This window comes from Mobula hypostoma, chromosome 6 (assembly GCF_963921235.1).
Source record: "Mobula hypostoma chromosome 6, sMobHyp1.1, whole genome shotgun sequence".
NCBI classification, from domain to species: Eukaryota; Metazoa; Chordata; class Chondrichthyes; order Myliobatiformes; family Myliobatidae; genus Mobula; species Mobula hypostoma.
This window is the reverse complement of record NC_086102.1, coordinates 193074590-193099630: the sequence shown is the minus strand read 5'-3', so window position 1 is coordinate 193099630 and position 25041 is coordinate 193074590. Positions and strand designations below refer to the sequence as shown.

Genomic DNA, 25041 nt, shown 5'->3' with positions numbered 1-25041 from the left:
CAAAGGATATACTTTGTATCAAAAGGACAGGCAGGAAGGCATAGGCGGTGGTGTGGCTCTGTTGGTGAGAGATGGAACTACATCTTTAGAAAGAGTTAACATAGGGTCAGAGAATGTCGAATCTTTGTGGGTGGAGTTAAGAAACTGCAAAGGTGAAAAAAACCATTATGGGAATCATATATAGGCCTCCAAATAGTAGCCAAGATGTGGGGCTGAGATTGCAAAGGGAGCTGGAAAAGGCTTGTAATAAGAGTAATGACAGACTTCAATAAGCAGGAGGATTAGGAAAATCAGGTTGGTGTCAGATCGCTAGACAGGGAATTTGTTGTTTACCTACAAGATAGCTTCTTAGAGCAGCTTGTGTTTGAGCCTACTCAGGGAAAGGCTATCTTAGATTGGGTGTTGTGTAATAACCCAGATCTTGTTGGTCAGCTTAACATAAAGGAACCCTTAGGAGGCAGTGATGACATGATTGAATTCACACTGCAATTCGAGAGGGAGAAGCATAACTCACATGTATCAATACTGTAATGGAATAAAGGGAATTACAGAGGCATGAGAGAGGAGCTTGCCCAGGTGGATTGGAGGAGGACACTGGCAGGGATGATGGCAGAGCAGAGATGGCTGAAGTTTCTGGGAATAGTTCACAAGGTGCAGGATAGATATGTCCTATGGAAGAAGCTGCTCGCAAATGGTGGGGCAGGCAACAGTGGCTGACAAAGGCAGTTATCGACTGTATAAAAGCCAAGGAAAGGGCATGTAACGTAGCAAAAGTGAATGGGAAGTTGGATAATTGGGAAGCTTTTTAAATCCAAAAAAAACAACTAAAAAGCTATATGAAGGGAAAAGATGAAATATGCGGGGAAACCAGCCGATAATATAAAGCAGGATATGAAAAGCTTTTTTCAGTTATATAAAGAGTTAAAGAGAGTTGAGAGTTGACGTTGGACCATTGGAAAATGATGCTGGTGAGACAGTGCTGGGGGACAAAGAAATAGCAGATGAAATTAATGGGTGCTTTGCATCAGTCTTCACTGTGGAAGACATTAGCAGTGTGCCAGAGGTCTGCGTGTCAGGGAGCAGGAGTGAGTGCCATTGCTATTACAGTGGAAAATGTGCTCGGCAAGCTCAAAGGTCTTAAGGTGGATAAGTCACCTGGACCAGATGGACTACATCCCAGAGTCCTGAGAAAAACTGCAGAAGAGAAAATGGATGCATTGGTCATGATCTTTCAAGAATCACTTTGATTCTGGCATGGTCCCAGAAGACTGGAAGATTGCAAATGTCACTCCACTCTTTAAGAAGTGAGGAAGGCAAAAGAAAGAAAATTATAGGCTAGTTAGCTAAGCTCAGTGGTTGGGAAAGTGATGGAGACTATTATTAAGGATGAAGTGATGGGGTACTTGAAGACTAATAAAAAATTAAGTGCAAGTCAGCATGGTTTCTGTGAAGGGAAATCTTGCCTGACAAATCTGTTAGAGTACTTCAAGGAAGTAAAAAGCCAGATGGACAAAGGAGAGGCAGTGGGTGTCATTTACTTGGATTTTCAGATGCCATTTGATAAGGTGTCACACATGAGGCTGCTTAACAAGATAAAATCCTACGGTGTTACAGGAAAGATACTGGCATTGATAGAGGATTAGCTGACGGGCAGGAGTTAGCATGTGGGAATAAAAGGGGACTTTTCCATTGGCTGCCAGTGACTAGTGATGTTCCTCAGGGGTCAGTATTAGGACCGCTACTCTTCACATTGTCAATAATTTAGATAATGGAATTGATGGCTTTGTGGCAAAATTTGCAGATATTACGAAGATCAGTGGAGGGTAGGTTAATTTACAGGTCGAGTCTGTGGTAAAGAAGGCAACTACAACATTGGCATATATTTCAAGACAAATAGAATATAAAAGCAAGGAGATCATGCTGAACCTTTATAAGACACTAGCCAGGCTGCACTTGGAGGACTTACAACAGTTTTGGGCCCCATATTTTAGAAAGGATGTGTTGTCATTGGAGAGACCAGAGGAGGTTCACGAGGATGATTCCAGCAATGAAGGGGGTTAACATGTGAGGAGCAGACATATGAAGGGGGTCTGTACTCACTGGAATTCAGAAGACTGCATGGGGATCTCATTGAAACCTACCAAATGTTGGAAGGACTAGATAGGGTGAACATGGAGAAGATGTTTCCTGTGGTGGGGTAACAGAACTGGAGGGCACAGCCTCAAAATTGAGGGACAACCTTTTGGAACAGAGGTAAGGAGGAAATTTTTTTAGCTGGAGAGTAGTGAATCTGTGGAATGCTCTGTTACAGACTGCAGTGGAATCCGTCTTTTGGCATACTTAAGGTGGAAGCTGATCGTTTCCTGATTAGTCAGGGCATCAAAGGTTATAGCGAGAAGGCAAGTATATCAGGTAGAGTGGGTCAGGGATCAGCCATGATTAGATTATGAGAACACTCAGTCCTCTTTTTATTGTCATTTAGAAATGCATACATGCATTAAGAAATGATACAACGTTTCTCCGGAGTGATATCACAGAAAACTGGACAAACCAAAGACTAACACTGACAGAACCATAATTATAACATATAGTTACAGCAGTGCAAGTCAATACCATAATTTGATACAGAGCAGACCACGGGCACTGTAAATAAAGTGTCAAAAGTCCCCGCAGATGTTCCTCCGTACTCTCACGTCTGTCTCCATCAAATCAGAATTGTGCACGGTCCCTTATTGATAGATAACAGACATCACCACCGAAGTGGCCGCGCACGCTGCCGTCGCGCCGCCATCTTCTCCTCCCTCCTTTTACATGGCAAAGCAGACTCGATGGGCTGAATGTCATAATTCTGCTCCTATGTCTTATAGTCTAACATTGGCAGGGATGGCAGTTGAAATTCTTGTTGGAATTCTTTGAAGAAATAACAAGCAGAATAGACAAAGGAGAATTGGTTGATATGTGTTCTTGGATTTTCAGAAGGCCTTTGACAAAGTACCACACATGAGGCTGCTTAACAAGCTATGAGCCCTTGGTATTACAGGGAAGATTCTAGCATGTTTAAATTCGTGGCTGACCGGCTAAAGGCAAAGAGTGAGAAAGACCATAAGACAATAAGACATAAGAGCAGAATTAGGCCAGCTGGCCCATCGAGTCTGCTCTGCCATTCAATCATGGCTGATCCTTTTTTTAAATTTCCTCCTCAATGCCAATTCCCGGTCTTCTCCCCGTAACGTGTGATGCCAGTCCAATCAAGAACCTATCAATCTCTGCCTTAAATACACCCAATGACCTGGCCTCCACGGCTGCATGTGGCAACAAATTCCACACATTCACCACCCTTTAGCTAAAGAAATTTCTTCGCATCTCTGTTTTGAAAAGGCGCCCCTCTATCCTGAGGCTGTACCCTCTTGTCCTAGACTCTCCCACCATCGGAAACATCCTTTCCATATCTACTCTGTCTAGGCCTTCGAACATGCAAAAGGTTTCAATGAGAGCCCCCCTCATCCTTCAGAATTCCTGCAAGAACAGATCCAGAGCCATCTAACTTTCCTCAAATGATAACCGTTTCATTCCTGGAATCATCCTTGTGAACCTCCTCTGGACCCTCTACAATGCCAGCACATTTTTTCTAAGATGAGGGGCCAAAACTGTTCACAATACTCAAGGTGAGGCCTCACCAGTGCCTTATAAAACCTCAGCATCACATCCCTCCACTTGTATTCTAGATCTCTTGAATTGAATGCTAACATGGCATTTGCCTTCCTCAGCACCAACTCAATCTTCAACTTAACCTTTAGGGTGTTCTCCACAATGACTCCCAAGTAGCTCTGCAACTCACATTCCTGGATTTTCTCCTCGTTTAGAAAATAGTCCGCACATTTATTTCTACTACCAAAGTGCATGATCTTGCATTTTCCAACATTCTATTTCATTTACCACCTTCTTGCCCATTCTACTAATCTGTTTAAGTCCTTCTGCACCCTACCTGTTTCCTCAACACTACCTGTCCCTACAACAATCATTGTATCATCAGCAAGCTTGGCAACAAAGCCATCTATTCCATCATCTAAATCATTTATATACAGCATAAAAAGAAATGGTTGTAGATAGGTCATATTCCATATGGAAGTCGGTGACCAGTGGTGTGCCTCAGGGATCTGTTCTGGGACCCCTGCTCTTCGTGATTTTTATAAATGACCTGGATCAGGAAGTGGAGGGATGGGTTAGTAAAATTGCTGATGAAACAAAGGTTAGGGGTGTTGTGCATAGTGTGAAGGGCTGTCAGAGGTTACAACGGGGCATTGATAGGATGCAAAATGGTCTGTGGAATGACAGATGGAGTTCAACCCAGATAAATGTGAAGTTGTTCATTTTGGTAGGTCAAATATGATGGCAGAATATAACATTAATGGTAAGACTCTTGGCAGTGTGGAGGATCAGAGGAATCTTGGGGTCCGAGTCCATAGGACACTCAAAGCTGCTACGCAAGTTGACTCTGTGGTTAAGAAGGCATACGGTGCATTGGCCTTCATCAACCGTGGGATTGAGTTTAAGAGCCAAGACATAATGTTGCAGCTATATAGGACGCTGGTCAGACCTCACTTGGAGTACTGTGCTCAATTCTGGTTGCCTCACTGCAGGAAGGACATGGAAACCATAGAAATGGTGCAGAGGAGATTTACAAGGAGCATCCTTATGAGAATAGGTTGAGTGAACTTGGCCTTTTCTCCTTGGAGTGGCAGAGGATGAATGATAGAGTTGTACAAGATGATGAGAGGCATCGATCGTGTGCATAGTTAAAAGCCTTTTTCCCAGGGCTGAAATGGCTAGCAAGAGAGGGCACAGTTTTAAAGTGCTTGGAAGTAGGTACAGAGGAAATGTCAGGGGTAAGTTTTTTACGCAGAGAGTGGTGACTGCGTGGAATGGGTTGCCAGTGGCGGTGGTGGAGGCGGAAACTATAGGATCTTTTAAGAACCTGCTGGATAAGTACATGGAGCTTAGAAAAATAGAGGGCTATGGGAAGCCCAGGTAGTTCTAAGATGAGGACATGTTCAGCACAGCCTTGTGGGCCGAAGTGCCTGTATTGTGCTGTAGGTTTTCTATGTTCTATGTTTCTAAGTGGTTCCAACACTAGCCCCTGCGGAACACCACTACTCACTGGCAGCCAACCAGAAAAGGATCCACTTATTCTCACTCACTGCCTCCTCCCAATCAGCCAATGCTCGAACCACGTTAGTAACTTTCCAGTAATACCATGAACTCTTAACTTGGTAAGCAGCCTTATGTGTGGCACCTTGTCAAACACCTTCTGAAAGTCCAAACATACAACATCCACAGCAGCCCCTTTATCTATTCTACTTGTAATCTCCTCAAAGAATTCCAATAGGTTTGTCAGGCAGGATTTTCCTTGAAAGAATCCATGCTGACTTTGTACTATCTTGTCCTGTGTCACCAAGTACTCCATAACCTCATCCTTAACAATTGACTGCAACATCTTCACAACCACTGAGGTCAGGCTAACTGGTTTATAATTTCCTTTCTGTTGCCTTCCTCCTTTCTTAAAGAGTGGAATAACATTTGCAATTTTCCAATCCTCTGGCATCATGCCGGAATCTAATGATTTTTGAAAGATCATTTCTAATGCCACCACAATCTCTAACCCTACCTCTTTCAGAACCCTAGGGTGCAGTTCCTCTAGTCTGGGTGACTTATGTACCTTTAGGTCTTTTAGCTTTTTGAGCACCTTCTCTCTTGTAACAGTAACTGCACCCACTTCTCTTCCTTCACACACTACATCAGGCATACTGCTAGTGTCTTCCACAGTGAAGACTGATGTAAAATATTCATTTAGTTCATCAGCCATCTTCTTGTCCCCTGTTATTATTTTACTTGCCTCATTTTCACATGGCCTTAAATCCACTTCCATTTCCCTTTTATCTTTAACATACTTGAAATAACTTTTACTATCCACTTTGATATTATTTTCCAGCTTGCTTTCATATTTCATCCTTTCCCTTCTAATGATTTTTTTACTTTCTCTCTATAGGTTTTAAAAAGCTCCTCAAATCTTTATCTTCCCACTAATTTTTGCTTTGTTGTATTTATTTTGCTTTTACAATAGCTTTACACACAGTAAATGGTAGGGCACCTAGGAGTGCGGAGGAACAAGGAGATCTGGGAGTTCAGATACATAATTCCCTGAAAGTGGCGTCATAGGTAGATGGGGTTGTAAAGAAGGCTTTTGGCATCCTGGCATTCATAAATCAAAGTATTGAGAATAGAACAGCGGTCCCCAACCACTGGGCCGCAAAACGTACGCTACTGGGCCACGAGGAAACGATATGATTTGGCGATAGGAGTCAGCTGCACCTTTCCTCATTCCCTGACACGCACACTGTTGAGCCATCACGCAAGCGAGGTCATTACCCGCGCATCATCCATGTCAGCACGGAAAGGAGATCAACTCCTCGAGCTTGCAAATGACGGCGGGCTAAAAAGTATGTTTGATATAACATCTCTGCCGGCATTCTGGATCAAAGTCAAGGCTGAATATCCTGAGATAGACACGAAAGCACTGAAACGTTGCTTTCATTTCCAACATATTTCTGCGAAGCGGAGTTTTCTGCAATGAATGCAATGAAAACTAAACTGCGGAACAGACTGGACATAAAGAACCCCCTTCGAGTATCGCTGTCTCCCATCACCCCAGGGCTCCCACTGATTCAACGATATTGGTGTGTTGCAATAATTTTATATGTTCATATGGGGAAAATATGCGCTCTGTGTTTAATATCCAAACGTTACTTAAAATGCTATGTTGCTATTGACTTATATAACCCTATAACAATTACAGCACAGAAACAGGTGATCTCGCCACTTCTAGTCCGTGCCGAACGCTACTCTCACCTAGTCCCACCGACCTGCACTCAGCCCATAACCCTCCATTCCTTTCCTGTCCATATACCTGTCCAATTTTTCTTTAAATGATGATATTGAACCCGCCTCTACCACTTCTACTGGAAGTTCGTTCAACACTTACTTCAAGCTCCCCTGTCCTCCCCTGATAATTGACTTATCGCTATATTCATGCGAGGAAAATATGCGCTGTGTGTTTAGTATTAAATTCATTAGCTAAGTCATTTTAGAAATGAAATTAAGTGTATTAGCCACTTATCACCTATATTCCGGCCATGATTAACCCCTCCCCTCGAACAGAATCGCCAAAAACGATTTGCAGAAAAAAAAATCGGCTGGTACACGCATGCACAGGTTACGCATGCGCACTGGTGCCCGCACAAGGCTTCATGGTCATTGTAGTCTTTCCCTGGGTAAACACAACGTATTTGACTGCTATTCTTGTCCATTGGCAACCCTACCCCACCCCCCCCCGGGTCAGCCGGTCCGCAAGAATATTGTCAATATTAAACCTGTCCGTAGTGCAAAAAAGTTTGGGGACCCCTGGTATAGAAGTTGGGATGTTATGGGGATGTTATATACTAATGATCTGGATGATGGGGTGGTAAATTGGATTAGTAAGTATGCAGATGATACTAAGATAGGTGGCGTTGTGGATAATGAAGTAGGTTTTCAAAGCTTGCAGAGAGATTTAGGCCAGTTAGAAGAGTGGGCTGAAAGATGGCAGATGGAGTTTAATGCTGAAAAATGTGAGATGCTACATTTTGGTAGGACTAATCAAAATAGGACATACATGGTAAATGGTAGGGCATTGAAGAATGCAGTAGGACAGAGGGATCTAGGAATAATGGTGCATAGTTCCCTGAAGGTGGAATCTCATGTGGATAGGTTGGTGAAGAAAGCTTTTGGTATGCTTGCCTTTATAAATCAGAGCATTCAGTATAGGAGTTGGGATGTAATGTTGAAATTGTATAAGGCATTGGTGAGGCCAAATTTGGAGTATTGTGTACAGTTCTGGTCACCGAATTATAGGAAAGATGTCAATCAAATTGAGAAAGTACAGAGGAGATTTACTCCCCCATATAATCTCACTCGACACATGGATTACCAGTCTGGTCCTCCAGAGGATCAGTTTTGTCCCTTGCAATCCTTTTCCTCTTGACATATCTGTAGAATCCCAGGATTCTCCTTCACCTTGTCTGCTGGAACAACCTCTTTTAGCTCTCCTGATTTCTTTAATTGCATTTCTCTTGCATCGGAAAGTCAAAACCAATGTAAAAGCAAAAGAGAGGGCATACAAGAAAGCAAAAATTAGTGGAAAGACAGAGTATTGGGAAGCTTTTAAAACCCTACAGAGAACTAAAAGGATCATTAGGAGGGAAAAGATGAAATATGAAAGCAAGCTAGCAAACTATATAAAAGTGGATAGTAAAAGCTTTTTCAAGTATGTAAAAAACTAAAAGAGAGATGACAGTGGACATTGGACCACTAGAAAATGAAGCCAGAGAAATAATAACAGGGGCCAAGGAAATGACAGATGAACTAAATGAGTATTTTGCCATCAGTCTTCACTGTGGAAGACACTAGTAGTGTGCCAGATGTTGAAGGGTGTGAGAGAAAAGAAGTGGGTGCAGTTACTATTACAAGAGAGAAGGTGGTCAAAAAGCTGGAAGACCTAAAGGTACATAAGTCAGCTGGGCCAGACGAACTGCACCCTCGGGTTCTGAAAGAGGTAGCATTAGAGATTGTGGTGACATTAGAAATGATCTTTCAAAAATCATTGGACTCTGGCAGAGGATTGAAAATTGCAAATGTCACTCCACTCTTTAAGAAAGGAGGAAGGCAGCAGAAAAGAAATTATAGACCAGTTAGCCTGACCTCAGTAGTGGGGAAGATGTTGGTGTCAATTCTTAAGGATGAGATTATAGCATGGTTTCCTTAAGGGAAAATCTTGCCTGATAAACCTGCTGGAATTCTTTGAGGAGATTAAATGTAGGATAGATAAAGGGAATGCAGTGGATGTTGTATATTTGGACTTTCAGAAGGCCTTTAACAAGGTGCCACACATGAGGCTGCTTAGCAAGTTAAGAACCCATGGTATTGTAGGAAAGTTACTGGCATGGTTAGAGCACTGGTTGATTGGTAGGAGGCAACGAGTGGGAATAAAAGGATCCTTTTCTGGTTGGCTGCCAGTGACTAGTGATGTTCGACAGGGTTTGGTGTTGGGTCCACTTCTTTTTATGCTGGATCTCAATGAATTAGATGATGGAATAGATGGCTTTGTTGCAAAATTTGCAGATGATAAAGAGATTGATGGAGGTGCAGGTAGTGTTGAGGAAATAGGTAAGCTGTAGAAGGATTTAAGACAGATTAGGAGAATGGGCAAGAAAGTGGCAAATGAAATACAATGTTGGAAAATGCATGGTCATACACTTTGGTAGTAGAAATAAATGTGCAGACTATTCTCTAATTGGGGAGAAAAAACAAAAATCTGAAGTGCTAAAGGACTTGGGAGTCCTTGTGCAAAATACCTTAAAGGTTAACTTGCAGGTGGAGTCAGTGGTGAGGAACGCAAATTGAATGTTAACATTCACTTCAAGAGGTCCAGAATACAAGAGCAAGGATGTGATGCTGAGGCTTTATAAGGCACTGGTGAGGTCTCACCTTGAATATTGTGAATAGCTCTGGATTCCTCATCTGAGAAAAGATGTGCTGGCATTGGAGAGGGTTACAAGGCTGATTCCGGGAATGAAAGGGCACTGGTAAGGCCTCACCTTGAGTATTGTGAACAGTTTTGTGCCTCTCATCTTAGAAAAGACATGCTGCCGTTGGAGAGGGTTTGGATGAGGTTCACAGGGATGATTCCAGGAATGAAAGTTTTATCATTCGAGGAACTTTAGATAGCTCCGGGTCTGTACTCACGGAATTTAGAAGGATGAGGGGGGATCTCATTGAAACCTTTCAAATGTTGAAAGGCCTATACAGAGTAGATGTGGAAAGGATGTTTCTCAGGGTAGGGGAGTCTAGGATAAGTGGACACAGCCTCAGGATAGAGGCATGGCCATTTAAAACAGAGATAAAGAGAAATTTCTTTAGCTAGAGGGTGGTGAATTTCAAAGGTTTCAAAAGTACATTTAATGTTAGAGAAATGTATACTATATACATCCTGAAATGCTTTTTCTTTGCAACCATCCATGAAAACAGAGGAGGGCACCCAAAGAATGAACAACAGTAAAATGTAACCCCCAGCTCCCTTCCCTCCCCTGCGTAAGTGGCAGCAAGCAACAATCTCCTCTCCCCACACCAGTAAAATAAAAGCATTGGCACCCACCACTGAGCACTCAGTGTGCAGCAAAGCAACAACAAAGACACAGACTTGCGGTACCCCAAGGACTACTCATTCTCCTGGTTTTCAACATACCACAGGTTCTCACTCTCCCTAATAAGGGAGAAAGTAGTGTCTCTATTTCACTCCGAATTTGTGGAATCTCTTACCACAGGCAGCTATGGAGGCCAGGTCATTGGGTATATTTAGGCAGAGTTTGATAGATTCTTTATTGGACATGGCATCAAAGGTTATGGGGAGAAGGCTGGGGAGTGGGGCTGAGGAGGGGAAAAAAGGATCAGCTATGATTGAATGGTGGAGCAGACTTGATAGACTATGGTCTTATGGTCTTATTTCTTATACTCCATAAGAATCTCATTTGTTCTTACCTGCCTATATCTGCTATGCAGCTCCTTTTTTCTCTTATCCAGATCCTCAATATCTCTTGAAAAGCAAGGTTCCTACGCTTGTCATCTTTACCTTATATTCTGACAGGCAGGCACACACAAGCTTTGTACTCTCAAAATATCATTTCTGAAGGCCTCCCACTTACCAAGTACATCTTTGCTATTAAAAAGCCTGTCCTAATCCACACTTGCCAGATCCTTTCTGATAACATCAAAATTGCCCTTTCTCCAATTTAGAAACTCAATCCATGGATCAGACCTATTGTTTTGCATAATTACTTTGAATCTAATGGCATGGTGGTCACTTGATACAAAATGTTCTCCAATACAAACTTGTCCTGTCTCATTCCTCAATAGCAGATTCAATATCACGTGCCCTCTCATTGGGGTTTCTACATACTGAAAAAAAACATTCCTGAACACATTTAACAAACTATCTCTTAAAAGACCCTATTGCATGCACCTCCAGTACTGATGCTGACAGTGCATTCCACGCACCCACCACTCTCTTGTGTGAAAAAGTTACCCATTACATCCCCTCTGTACCTACAAACGTACTTCCAAGCACCTTAAAACTATGCCCCCTCATGTTAGCCATTTCAACCCTGGGAAAAAGCCTCTGGCTATCCACACAATCAATGCCTCTCATCATCTTATACACCTCTATCAGGTCACCTCTCATCCTCCGTCACTCCAAGGAGAAAAGGCCAAGTTCGCTCAACCTATTTTCATAATGTACGCCCTCCAATCCAGGAAACATCATTGTAAATTTCCTCTGCACTCTCCCTATAATATCCACATGCTTTCTGTAGTGAGATGACCAGAAATGAACACAGTACTCTTGAACTCAATCCCATGGTTGATGAAGGCCAATACACCATATGCCTTCTTAACAACACTGTCAACCTGTGCAGCAGATGCGAGTGTCCTATAAACATGGACCCCAATATCTCTCTGATCTTCCTCACTGCCAAGAGTCTTACCATTAATACCATGTTCTGTCTTCAAATTTAACTGACCAAAATTAACCACTTCACACTTATCTGGGTTGAACTCCATCTGCCACTTCTCAGCCCAGCTCTGCATCCCATTGATGTCCTGCTGTAACCTCTGACAACCCTTCAGACCATTCACAATACCCCCAAACTTTGTGTCATCAGAAAACATACTAACACCCCCCCCCCAACTTCTTTATCCAGGTCATTTATAAAAATCACTAAGAGGAGGGTTCCCAGAACAGATCCCTGCAGAACACTGCTGGTCACCAACCTCCATGCAGAGTACAAACCATCTACAACCACCCTTTGCCTTCTGTGGGCAAGCCAATTCTGAAAAACAAGGTCACTTTGGATCCCATGCCTCCTTACTTTCTGAATGAGCCTTGCATGGGGAACCTTATCAAATGCCTTACTGTAATCCATATACTCTGCATCCACTGCTCTACTTTCATCAATGTGTTTTATTACCTCCTCAAAGAATTCAATCAGGCTTGTAAGGCATGACCTGCCCTTGATAAAGCCATGCTGACTATCCTTAATTAGATTATGTCTCTCCTAATGCTCATAAATCTTGCCTCTCAGGATCTCTTCCAACAACTTGCCCACCACTGAAGTAAGACTCACTGGTCTATAATTTCCTGGGTTATCTCTACTCCCTTTCTTGAACAAGTGAACAACATTAACAACCCCCATTCCTCCCGTACTTCTCCTGTCCCTATTGATGATGCAAAGATCATCGCCAGAGGCTCAACAATCACCTCCCGCACTTCCCACAGTAGTCTGGGATATACCTCACCTAGTTCTGGCGACTTATCTAACTTAATGCTTTTCAAAAGCTCCAACACATCCTCTTTCTTAATGCCTATATACTCAAGCATTTCAGTCTGCTGTAAATCATCCCCACAATTGTCAAGGTCCTTTTCCTTGGTGAATACTGAAGCAAAGTATTCCTTAAGTACCTTCGCTACCTCCTCCAACTCCATGCACACATTTCCATTATCACACCTGATTGGTCCTATTCTCACATGACTCACCCTTTTGCTCTTCATATACTTGTAGAATGCCTTGGGGTTTTCCTTAATCCTGCTCACCTAGACCTTTTCATCCCCTTCTTGCTCTCCTAATCCCATTCTTGAGATCTTTCCTGGCAACCTTGTAATTTTCTAGAACTCTATCAGTACCTAGTTTCTTGAAACTTTCGTAAGCTTTTCTTTTCTTCTTAACTAGATTTTCCACATCCTTTGTACACCATGGTTCTTTTACCCTATCATCCTTTCCCTCCTTCCATGGAACCTCTGCAGAAGGCCATGCAAATGTTCCCTGAACATTCACCGCTTTTCTGCTGTGCATTTCCCTGAGAATATCTGTTCCCAATTTATGTTCCCAAGTTCCTGCCTAATAGCATCATATTTCCCCCTACCCCAATTTAATGCTTTCCCAAATTATCTGCTCCTATCCCTCTCCAGCGCTATGGTAAAGGAGGTAGAGTTGTGATCACTACCTCCAAATGCTCTCCCACTGAGAGATATGACACCTGACCAGGTTCATTTCCATACCAGATCAAGTATAGCCTTTCCTCTCTTTGGCTTGTCACAATATTGCATCAGGAAACCTTCCTGAGCACACCTAACAAACTCCACCCCATCTAAACTCTTTGCGCTAAGGAGATGCCAGTCAATATTAGAAAAGATAAAATCTTCCATCACAACAACCCTATTATCATTGCACCGTTCCAGAATCTGCCTCACTATCTGGTCCTCAATGTCCCTGTTATTATTTGGGGGTCTATAAAAAACACCCAGTAGAGTTATTGCCCCCTCTGTTGTTTCTGACTTCAACCCACACTGAGTCAGTAGATAATTCCTCTATGACCCCCTCCTCTTTTGCCTTCCTCCCCACCCTTTTTGAAAAATCTAAAACCTGGCACACACAGCAGCCATTTCTGCCCCTGAGACATCCAAGTCTCTGTAATGGCCACAAATCATTTTTCCACGTGTTGATTCACGCTCTAAGTTCATGATATTCTTTGCATTAAAATAGACACATCTCAGACCATCAGACTGAGTGCATATTTGCTGTAACATCTGCCTATCCTTCTCCACAAACTCCCTACAAGTTGTCTCTTCTTGTGCACCAACTGCCTCACCCTCGTCTCTTCACTTCGGTTCCAACTCCCCAGCAATTCTAGTTTAAACTCTCCCCAATAGCATTAGCAAACCTCCCTGCCAGGATATTGGTCCCCCTCGGATTCAAGTGCAACCTATCCTTTTTGTACAGGTCACACCTGGCCCAGGAAAATTTCCAATGATCCATAAATCTGAATCCATGCCCCCTGCTCCAAACCTTCAGCCATGCATTTATCTGTCGCCTCATTGTATTCCTATCTTTAATATCACGTGGCACAGGCAGCAATCCTGAGATTACTACCCTTGAAGTCTTGCTTCTCAGCTTCAACCTCCCATTTCAGGATAATGTGGACATGTTCAGAAACATCACAAGTTCTGGCATCTGAGAGCACCTGTGTTTCTTTTTCATGCCCACTGAATCGCCTATCTGTCCCCCTAAGTACAGAGTACCCTGTCACTGCTGCCATTCTTTTCTGTTCCCTGCCCCTCTGAGCCACAGGGTCAGACTCAGTGCCAGAGGCACGGCCACTATTGCTTCCGCCAGGTAGGTCCCCTCCCCCCACAGTATTCAAAGTGGAGTACTTATTGTTAAGAGGATGGCCATAGGGGTGCTTTCCACTACCTGACACTCTCCTATTTCTCGCCTGACAGTCACCCACTTATCTCTCTCCGGTGGCCCCAGTGTGACTACCTGCCTGTATCTCCTAACGATCACCTCCTCACTCTCCCTGAGAAGCCATAGGTAATCGAGCTGCAGCTCCAGTTCCCTAACTCTAAGGAGCTGCAGCTCAATGCACCTGGCGCAGATGTGGCCATCTGGGAGGCTGGAAGTCTCCTGGTCCTACATCTGACACCCAGAGCAGAAAATTGGCCTTGCAATCATGCCCACTATTTTTAAATTAGATGGAAAAAGAGATATGAAAGTAACTTACCTCCTTACTTCATCTAGGCCCATCCTCACCGAAGCCCCAATGATCCAAAGCCCTACCACTCTGACTCATGCTACTCCAATGACCACTCCTTCGATGACCACTCTGCTAGACAGTGTCTCCCTTTTATCCTGGAACCTTCTCAGCGGCCTTGTGTGATAATGAGCTACTGCATCTGTGCACTTCTCCCAATCGAATCTCCCACTGAAAGAAACTCCTCACTTTTAAAATCTTCTCAGAGGTCTTGTGCGATGATGAGCTATTGTGTCTACACACTTCTCCCAATCAAATTATTTCTCAGTTCCACCCACGATGCCTCATGAGACGAGTTCTCCAGTATGCTCTGATGGAGTATTGCCATGACATTTCCCCTATCTATTAATGCCACCACTCCTCCTTTAATCCCTCTCTCTCTGTCATGCTTAAATCCACCCTGGAATATTGAGCTGACAGTCCTACAACTGAGTTTCACTGATGGCTACAATTTCATAATTCCAGGTGTTGATCCATGCTCTAAGCTCATCTGTCTTTCATATGATACTTCTTGCATGGAAATATGTGCAGCTCAAGACACTAGACACACCATGCTCAACCTTTTTATTCCCGACTCAGAAGTCTTACCAACATTTGTTTCCACAACCTCTCCACCAACTATTCTGGCACTCTGGTTCCCATCCTCCTGGAACTTTAGTTTAAACCCCACCGTGCAGCATTAGCAAACCTTCCTACTAGGGTATTAGTCCCCTTCCAGTTCAGGTGCAAACCATCTCTTCTATACAGGTCCCACCTTCCCTGGAAGAGGAAGGAAGTTTATGAAAGATTTCAGAAGTAGGTGTTTTTTTTTAAACACAAAGATTGGTAAGTGCATGGAATGTGCTGCCAGGTCTGGTGGTAGAGACAGATACATTACGGATAGTTGAGAGAATCTTTGATGATTCCATGAATGAAAGAAAAATGTATGGTTATATGGGAGGGAAGGGTTAAATTGATCTCAGAGTATGTTAAAATGTTGTCACAACATTGTGGGTCAAAGGGCCTGTACTATACTGTAATGTTCTATGTTCTGTATGATAGCTTAAATCTCACTTCCTATCATTCCCAAAACATAGAAATAGACTTGAGTTTGAAATATATTCCATGTTACCTGCATCTGATCAGGTTGTATGATAAATCCACCCTGAAATAAGAGTTTTCAGTTGTTAGTTCAACGCGTAGTGAAGATGCATGGAGAAGACATCATCAAATTAGTATGACAGTAAAGGAAGAAATGTCAGAGAATGCTTACTTACAAAGTCGGCGTTCATTCTGGTGGCCTGCAGTGTCCAGCGTGATCCCTGGCAATAAGCAAACAACATCAGATACTATACCTTCAGTGTGTCAGGTAAAGAAACAATTCTGCAGCAACACACACAAAATGCTGGACAAATTCAGCAAATCAGGCAATATCAATGGAGGGGAATAAACAGTCAACCCTTTTGGACTGAGACCCTTTCCGGATGGGAAAGGAAGGGGAGAAACCAGCTTATACTCTTTACCCACCTCCCACCTTCTTACTGAAACGTTGACTGTTTATTCCCTTCCATAGATGCTGTCTGGCCTGCTGAGTTCCTCCAGCATTTTGTATGTTTTGCTAAAGAAACAACTTGCTTTCTATGACTTTCTTTTCTAACTTCAGCATGTATCGAGTATGCAGGTGATAAAATAGTTTCTAAATTCTTTTTACTTAAAGCAATAGCAATAGAGTTACACTTTCATAATGCTTATCATTGCCTCTGGAGATCTATGTGTGCTTTAGGCCTTTTGGTTACCATGGTTATAGAGGAAACCTGGTAGGTACAAGCTTCCTCAGTGACATGGAGTCCTATAATGCAGAAACAGGCTTTTTTGCCCATTGGGTCTATGTTGACCATCAGACCGCTGGTTACACTGATTTTACATTAATCCCATTATATTATTACATAGAGCACAGAACAGCAGGGCTCGGGAACAGGCCCTGTGGCCCATGATGTTATTCTGAACTAATTAAGACTATAAGACCTTAAGACATCTGCTCTGCCATTCCATCAAGGCTATTTATTATTCCTCTCAACTACATTCTCCTGTTTTCTCTCCATAACCTTTGATGCTCTGACTAATCAAGAAACCATCAACATCTGCTTTAAATCTCCATAATGACTTTGCCACCACAGCTGTCCATGGCAACGAATTCCACAGATGCAACATTCTCTAGCTAAAGACATTCCTCCTCGTCTCTGTTCTAAATGGACGCCTTCTATTCAGTGTCTATCCTGTGGTTTGAGTCTCCCCCACTATAGGAAATATTTCCACATCCACTGTACTAAGGCCTTTCAATATTTGAGCGATTTCAATGAGATTTTCCCCCATTGTTCTAAACTCCAGTGAGTTTAGGTCCGGAGGAATCAAACACTTCTCATGCATGAATCTTGTAATTCCTATAATCATTCTCACGAACCTCCTCTGGACCCTCTCCAATACCAGCTCATCTCTTTTTAGATAAGGGGACTAAAATTGCTCACATTATTCCATGTGTAGTCTGACCAATGCCTTATAAAGCCTTAGCATTACATCTTGCTCTTATATTCTATTTGGCTTGAACTGAATGCTAACATTGCATTTGCCTCCCTTACCACCAACTTAAACTGCAAGTTAACCTTTCGGGAATCCTGCTCAAGGACTCACTTTTCAACCAGAAAAGGCCCCCTTTAATCTGACTCTTTGTCTCACCATTCAGCCAATCTTCTATCCATGCTAGTATATTTCCTGTAATATTGTGGGCTCTTATCTTGTAATGCAGCCTCATGTGTGGCACCTTGTAAAAGATCTTCAGAAAATCCAAGTAATTCCTCCACAATCACTCAGACTGATGCAAAATACTTATTAAATTCATTTGCCATTTCTTTGTCCCCATTACTAATTCTCCAGAGTCATTTTTCAGTGGTCCAATATCCACTCTCACCTCAGTTTTACTCTTTACATACCTGAAAAAAACATTTGGTATCTTTTATATTATTGCCTAGCTTTCCTTCATATTTCATCTTTGTTCTCCTTATGACTTTTTTACTTGCCTACTGTTGGTTTTTAAAAGCTTCCCAATCCTCTAACTTCCCATATTTTTGCTATATCATATGCCCTCCCTTTTGCTTTCATGCTGTTTTTAACTTCCCTTGTCAGCCATATTTGCCTCATCCTCTCTGTAGAATACTTCTGTTGGATGTATCTATGTTGTGTCTTCTGAATTTCCTCTATCAGCACCAACTGTCATCCCTGCTGGAGTCTTCTTCCAGTTAACACTGGCCAGCTCCTCTCTCATGCCTTGGTAATTTCCCTTTACTCCACTGTAATATTAATACATCTGACTTTTTTGTCTCCTTCTCAAACTATAGGGTGAATTCTATCAGATTATAATCATTGTTCCCCTAAGGGTTCCTTTACCTTAAGCTTCATAATCAAATTTGATTCATTACACAACACTGAGTCCAGAATTGCCTTTCCCTTGGTGGTTCAAATGCAAACTGTTCTAAAAAGCTATCTTGTAGGCTTTCTACAAATTCCCTCTCTTGGGATTCAGCACCAACCTGATTTTCCCAATCTACCTGCATATCGAAACGTACCCGCCCCCCCCCATGACTATCATAACATTGTCCTTTTTACATCTGTTTTCTATCTCCCTTTGTAATTTGTATCCCACAACCAGGCTATTGTTCTGAGACCTGTACATCACTCTCATCAGGGTTATTTACATTTGTCATTTCTCCAAAGGTCCAAAACTTCATTTTTATTAACAAAGTATGTATGCAGAATATAACTCTGAGATTTGTCTCCTCCAGATAGCCATAAAATTCAGAAAACTGTAGAAGTAGTTGAAAGAGAGAGATTAATTCGCACCCCCCCCCGCACGTAAGGAAAAAGGAACAAAAACTCGCAAACTCCAAACCACCCAGCCCTCACTTGCAAAGGGACTAACAGATCACCCACACAGAGAAACAACAGCAAGAACATCAAACCCCAAGATCTCAGCCCACCAACTGGCTACAAGAAAGAATGGGTGCGAATATGAAAATAAACATAGAACTGGAAGAGGCCAATATGAACTTGCAGTTAGTTTGAACAACAGTCCAATCCATAAATCTCAGAATTTCAATAACATCTCCAAGAGCATCGACTTGAACCAGAGGCCTTTCCAGGGGAAGTGACTCAAACCAGCAGCTCCTTCGAGGGCAGTGACTAACATTCTTGACCCTAGCACTGAGGAGACAACACACCATACTGGCATATTTTTTCACGATCACATAATCTCCTGTCCGTCCCCCTAACTATCAAGACTCCTATCACTATTGTTTTACCTGACTTTACCCTTTCTTCCTGAGCCTCAGAGCTGGCCACATTGCCACTGGCTTGGCTGCCTGGATAGGTCATCACCCTCAACGGTATCCAAAGGGGTATATTTGTTGCTGAGGGGAATGGCCACAGGGGAATCCTGCACTAACTGCTTATTCATCTTAGTTCTCTTGGTGGTCTCCCATTTACTAACTGAAGCCTGCGCTCCAGGTATGACAACCTCATTAAAAGTCATATCTATGAGGTTTTCAGCCTTACAAATGGTTCTGAATACATTCCAGCTCATGCTCCTGTTCGTTGACTTTGTCAGTCAGGAGCTGAAGAAGGGAGCACTTCCCGCAGATGTAGTTATCAGGGAGACCACATCTTACAGAAGCAGGATTACATTGCTTTAACTACCATCCTATCACCCTGCAGCTTTGGCGCTAATTTTTTAAGCTTAAGTTCTAAAATCAACTAAATGACTTCAAAAGACTTGGCAACTTTAGCCTTCATCTGTGCTCGCTGTAGCCTGTTGAGCCAAAGACTGACCGCCCTAACACTGGCACACTCCAACAATGGCCGCTCTGCTTGCACCTCTTTATTTTTATTTTATTAAATAAGACTCACTCCCAACAAGACTTGCTGTTTTCAAGTAGCCCCCACCATGCAAAAGGTTGCTCTCACTCGTAACTAGTTTGATTTACTAGTTTAATTACATGTTACTGGTCATAATTACTTGTACAATACCCCGGTTAAGATTTTTAATGCTATGCTGTGGACATTCCATCTTAGCAGTTCTGGAAAAGCAGTGTGTTCTTTTAGAATGGTTTGGGTTCAACTAAAAGATCAGAGGCAATGTTGTTCAATTTAGGAATGTTGTGTCAGCCAGTCAAGATGGTAGAATTAGGAGAGGGTTCTCGAGAAACATAGAAACATAGAAAACATACAGCACAATACAGGCCGTTCAGCCCACGAAGTTGTGCTGAACATGTCTCTGCCTTAGAACTACCTAGGTTTTACCCATAGCCCTCTATTTTTCTAAGCTCCACGTAGCCATCCAAGAGTCTCTAAAAGGACCCTATTGTTTCCACCTCCACCACTGCCACTGGCACTCACTGCTCTCTGTGTAAAAACTTACCCCTGACATCTCTGTACCTATTTCCAAGCACCTTAAAACTATGCCCTCTCATGCTAGCAATTTCAGCCCTGGGGAAAAGCCTCTGACTATCCACACAATCAATGCCTTTCATCCTCCGTTGCTCCAAGGAGAAAAGGCCAAGTTCACTCAACTTATTCTCATAAGGCTTGCTCCCCAATCTACAACATCGTAAATCTCCTCTGCACCCTTTCTATTGTTTCCACGTCCTTCCTGTGGTGAGGCAACCAGAATTGAGCACAGTACTCCACGTGGGGTCTGACCAGGGTCCTATATAGCTGTAACATTACCTCTTGACTCTTAAGTTCAATCCCACGATTGATGAAGGCCAATGCACCGTATGCCTTCTTAACCACAGAATCAACCTGCGTAACAGCTTTGAGTGTCCTATGACTTGGACCCCAATGTTCCTCTGATCCTACACACTGCCAAGAGTCTTACTATTAATGCTATATTCTGCCGTCATATTTGACCTACCAAAATGAACCACATCACACTTATCTGGATGAACTCCATCTGCCACTTCTCAGCCCACGTTTGCATCCTATCAATGTCCCTTTGTAACCTCTGACAGCCCTCCACACTATCCACAACACCCCCAACCTTTGTGTCATCAGCAAATTTACTAACCCATCCTCCACTTCCTCATCCAGGTCATTTATAAAAATCACAAAGAGTAGGAGTCCCAGAACAGATCCCTGAGGCACACCACTGGTCTCCGGCCTCCATGCAGAATATGACATGTCTACAATCCCAGAACTAAATCATTGATAAACAATGTGAGAAGTAGCAGTCCCAACACTAACCCTTGAGGAACACTAGTAGTCACTGGTAGCCAACCAAGAAAGGTCTGCTTTGTTCCCATTGCTGCATCCTGCCTGTCAGCCATTCCTCTATCCCTGCCAGTATATTTCCTGTAACACTATAGAATTTTACCTTGTTAAGCAGCCTCATAGAACATAGAAACATAGAAAACCTACAGCACAATACAGGCCCTTCGGCTCTCAGAGCTGTGCCGAACATGTCCCTACCTTAGAAATTACCTAGGATTACCCATAGCTCTCTATTTTTCTAAGCTCCATGTACTTATCCAGGAGTCTCTTTAAAGACCCTATCTTATCCGCCTCCACCACCATTGCTGGCAGCCCATTTCACACAATCACCACTCTCTGAGTAAAAAACTTACCCCTGACATCTCCTCTGTATGTACTTCCGAGCACGTTAAAACTGTGCCCTCTCGTACTAGCCAGTTCAGCCCTGGGAAAAAGCCTCTGACTATCCACATGATCAATGCCTGTCAAGCGATCAATGATCTATAACTCTATGACACTATGACTCCATGGTTCTATGACTCTACAGCTCTATGGAGCTGTGGAGCTGGAGGGGAGATCTGATAGAAGTTTATAAACTTACGACAGGCAGATATAGAATGCCGGAACCTTTCTCCCAGGGTCAAAAAGTCTAATACTAAAATGCATGCTCTTAAGATGAGAAGGGGGTAAGTTTAAAATGAATTTTTTGACACAGAGAGTGATTGGTGGCTGAAATGTGCTGTTAAAGGTGATAGTGGAGGCAGCTATGACAAAAGTGTTTAAGATGCTCTTAAGACCTCTATCAGGTCACCTCTCATCCCCCTTCGCTTGAAGGCTCTATAAAGCTGTCTTCTTTTTAAACTCTTCTTGCTGTTCTCACTGGATGATGTCCACGCGCTTGTGCACTTGTGCCTCGATCAAGTGTGGCACCTTATCAAATGCCTTCTGAAAATCGAAGTAAATGACATCCACTGCCTCTCCTTTGTCCACCTGGTTGTTACTTCTTTTAAGAACCCTAACAGATTTGTTAGGCAAGAGCACCCTTTAGAAAAACCATGCTGGCTTTGACCTATTTTATCATTAGTCTCCAAGTACCCTGAACCTAATCCTCAGTAATAGACTCTAACACTTTCCCAACCACTGAGGTTAGGCTAACCGGCCTATACTTTTCTTTCATTTGACTTCCTCCCTTCATAAAGAATAGAGTGACATTTGCAATCTTCCACTCCTCCGGGACCATGCCAAAATCAAGTGATTCTTGAAAGATCATGACCAATGCATTCGTTGTCTCTTCAGAAACCTCTCTCAGGACTCTGGGATGTCGTCCATCTGGTCCACCTTAATATCCTTAAGCTTACCTTGCACTTTTTCCTTTGTAACAGCAATGGCACTCACTCTTGCTCCCTGACACTCACAGACCTCTGGCACACTACTTGTGTCTTACACAAAGAAGACTGCTGCAAAGTTCTCATTAAGTTCATCTGCCATTTCTTTGTCCCCCATTACTACTGCACCAGCATCATTTTCCAGTGGTCCAATATCAACTCCAACCTCCCTTTCACTTTATATTAAACTGAAACAACTCTTTTCTATTATTGGCTACTTTGCCCTCATATTTCATCTTTTCCCTTCTTATAGCTTTGTTTAGTTGTCTTTTTGTTAGATTTTAAAAGCTTGCCAATCATCCAACTTCCCACTCACTTTTGCTACCTTCTAAGCCCTTTCCTTGGCTTTTAGAACACAGAACATAGAATAGTACAGCATAGTACAGGCCCTTCGGCCCACAAGGTTGTGCCGACCCTCAAACCCTACCTCCCATATAACCCCCCACGTTAAATTCCTCCATATACCTGTCTAGTAGTCTCTTAAACTTCACTAGTGTATCTGCCTCCACCACTGACTCAGGCAGTGCATTCCACGCACCAACCACTCTGAGTAAAAAAACCCTTCCTCTAATATCCCCCTTGAACTTCCCACCCCTTACCTTATGCAGTCCTTAATTCCCTTGTTAGCCATGGTTGCTTACCCCTATGATTTGAGAACAACTTCTGTGGGACATATCTACTTCGCACCTGTGAACTCTTCCCACGAACTTTAGCCACCTCTGTTCTGCCATCATCCCTGCCAGTATTGCCTTGCAATCTGCTTGGGCAAGCTCCTCTCCCACACCTCTGTAATTCCCTTTATTCCATTTTGATACTTATACATGTGACTTATGCTTCTCCCTCTCAAGCTGCAGTATGAGTTCAATGATATTATGATCACTGCCTCTTAAGGGTTCCTTTACATCAAGATAACTAATAAAATCTGGGTTGTTACACAACACCCAGTCTAAGATAGACTTTCCCCTAGTAGGCTTGAGCACAAACTGCTCTAAAATTCCATCTCATAGGCATTCAACAAATTCCCTATCCTGCGATCCAACACCAACCTGAGTTTCCCAATCCCCTTGCATATTGAAGTCCTCCATTACAATTGTGACGTTACCCTTATTACATGCCTTTTCCAGCTGCCCTTGCAATCTCAAGCCCACATCTGGGCTACTACTTGGAGGCCTATATATGATTCCTTTAATGTTTTTTTTTAAACTCTTGTCTGTCCTTTCAATACAAAGTATATCCTTTGAAGTTAAACTCCCAACTATGACCTTCTTTCAGCCACGACTCAGTGATGCCCGCATTGTCATACTGGCCAATCTCTAATTACGCCATGAGTTCGTCCACCTTATTCCAAAGGCTATGCGCATTTAAATACAGCATCTTCAGTCCTGTATTCTTTGCCCTTTTCAATTTTGCCTCTGTGCTACAAATTAACTCTTTGCTCTGTCTGCAGTTGTACTCAGCGCTGTACTGACAAATAAATAAATAAATAAATATTCTAGCCTTTTCCTACACATCAGCAGCAATTTACAGTGGCCAATTAACCTACTAACCCACAAAGCTTGGGATGTGGGAGGAAACCAGAGCACTGGATGAAGGTCACACTGGGAGAACATGTAAACTCCACACAGGTCCACCCAAGGTCAATACTAATGATTCAGTGGTGTGGTTAGGTTATGTTACGTTACGTTAGGTTCAACTTTATTGTCATTGTGCCGAGTACAGATACAAAGCCAATGAAATGCAGTTAGCATCTAACCAGAAATGCAAAGAATAATGTTATTTACAAAATAACTGCGAATAAAAAGTAACTGCTACAGCACACAAATATAAAAGTACTGAGACAGTACAATACGGATGCAATACTGTTTAGCGCTGTGATGTGAGGTTCAACAGGATCACAGCCTCAGGGAAGAAGCTCTTCCTGTGCCTGCTGGTGCGGGAACGGAGGCTCCTGTAGCGCCTACCGGATGGGAGGAGAGCAAAAAGTTAGGGTGAGATGCATCCTTGATAATGCTTTTCACCCTGCCCAGGCAGCGTTTATGGTAGATGTTCTCAATGGTGGGCAATTGGCTGCCGATAATCCACTGGGCAGTTTTCACCACATGCTGGAGTGCTTTGCGGTCCGATACGGGACAATTGCCATACCACACTGAGATGCAGTTGGTGAGTATGCTCTCAATGGTACAGCGGTAAAAGTCTGTCAGTATCCTGGGACAGAGGTGAGCTTTCTTGATGCTCCACTGGAAGTAAAGGCGCTGCTGAGCCTTTTTGATCAGGATGGAGGAGTTCAGGGACCAGGTGAGATCATCAGAAATGTGGACACCGAGGAATTTGAAGCTTGATACACGCTCCACTACAGCTCCGTTGATGTCGATGGGGACGTGAGTGTGGCTCCTAGCATGCCTGAAGTCCACAAAGATCTCCTTGTTCTTCTGGGTGTTAAGGGCCAGGTTGTTGTCAGCACACCACACAGCCAGGTGCTAGGCCTCGTCCCTGTAGGCTGCCTCGTCATCCCCTCTGATCAGGCCAACCACCGTGGTGTCGTCTGCGAACTTGATTATGGAGTTAGAACTGTGTACAGGAATGCAGTCATAGGTGAAAAAGGAGTACAGAAGAGGGCTCAGCACACAGCCTTGAGGCACGCCGATGT

The 25041-nt window shown here is 43.1% G+C and overlaps 1 protein-coding gene across 3 annotated transcripts in view; it reads right to left on the bottom strand.

Annotated features, from left to right (window-relative positions):
- Positions 1-25041, bottom strand: part of slc15a2 (solute carrier family 15 member 2) — a 243672-nt gene that overhangs the window by 87251 nt on the left and 131380 nt on the right. For all 3 annotated transcript variants that reach the window (XM_063052514.1, XM_063052516.1, XM_063052515.1), the window contains 2 exons: positions 15990-16034; positions 15845-15877 (listed from right to left, as the gene is read on the bottom strand). In XM_063052514.1, coding sequence (XP_062908584.1) covers positions 15845-15877; positions 15990-16034 — 78 coding nt within the window. The remainder of the gene's footprint in view (positions 1-15844; positions 15878-15989; positions 16035-25041) is intronic.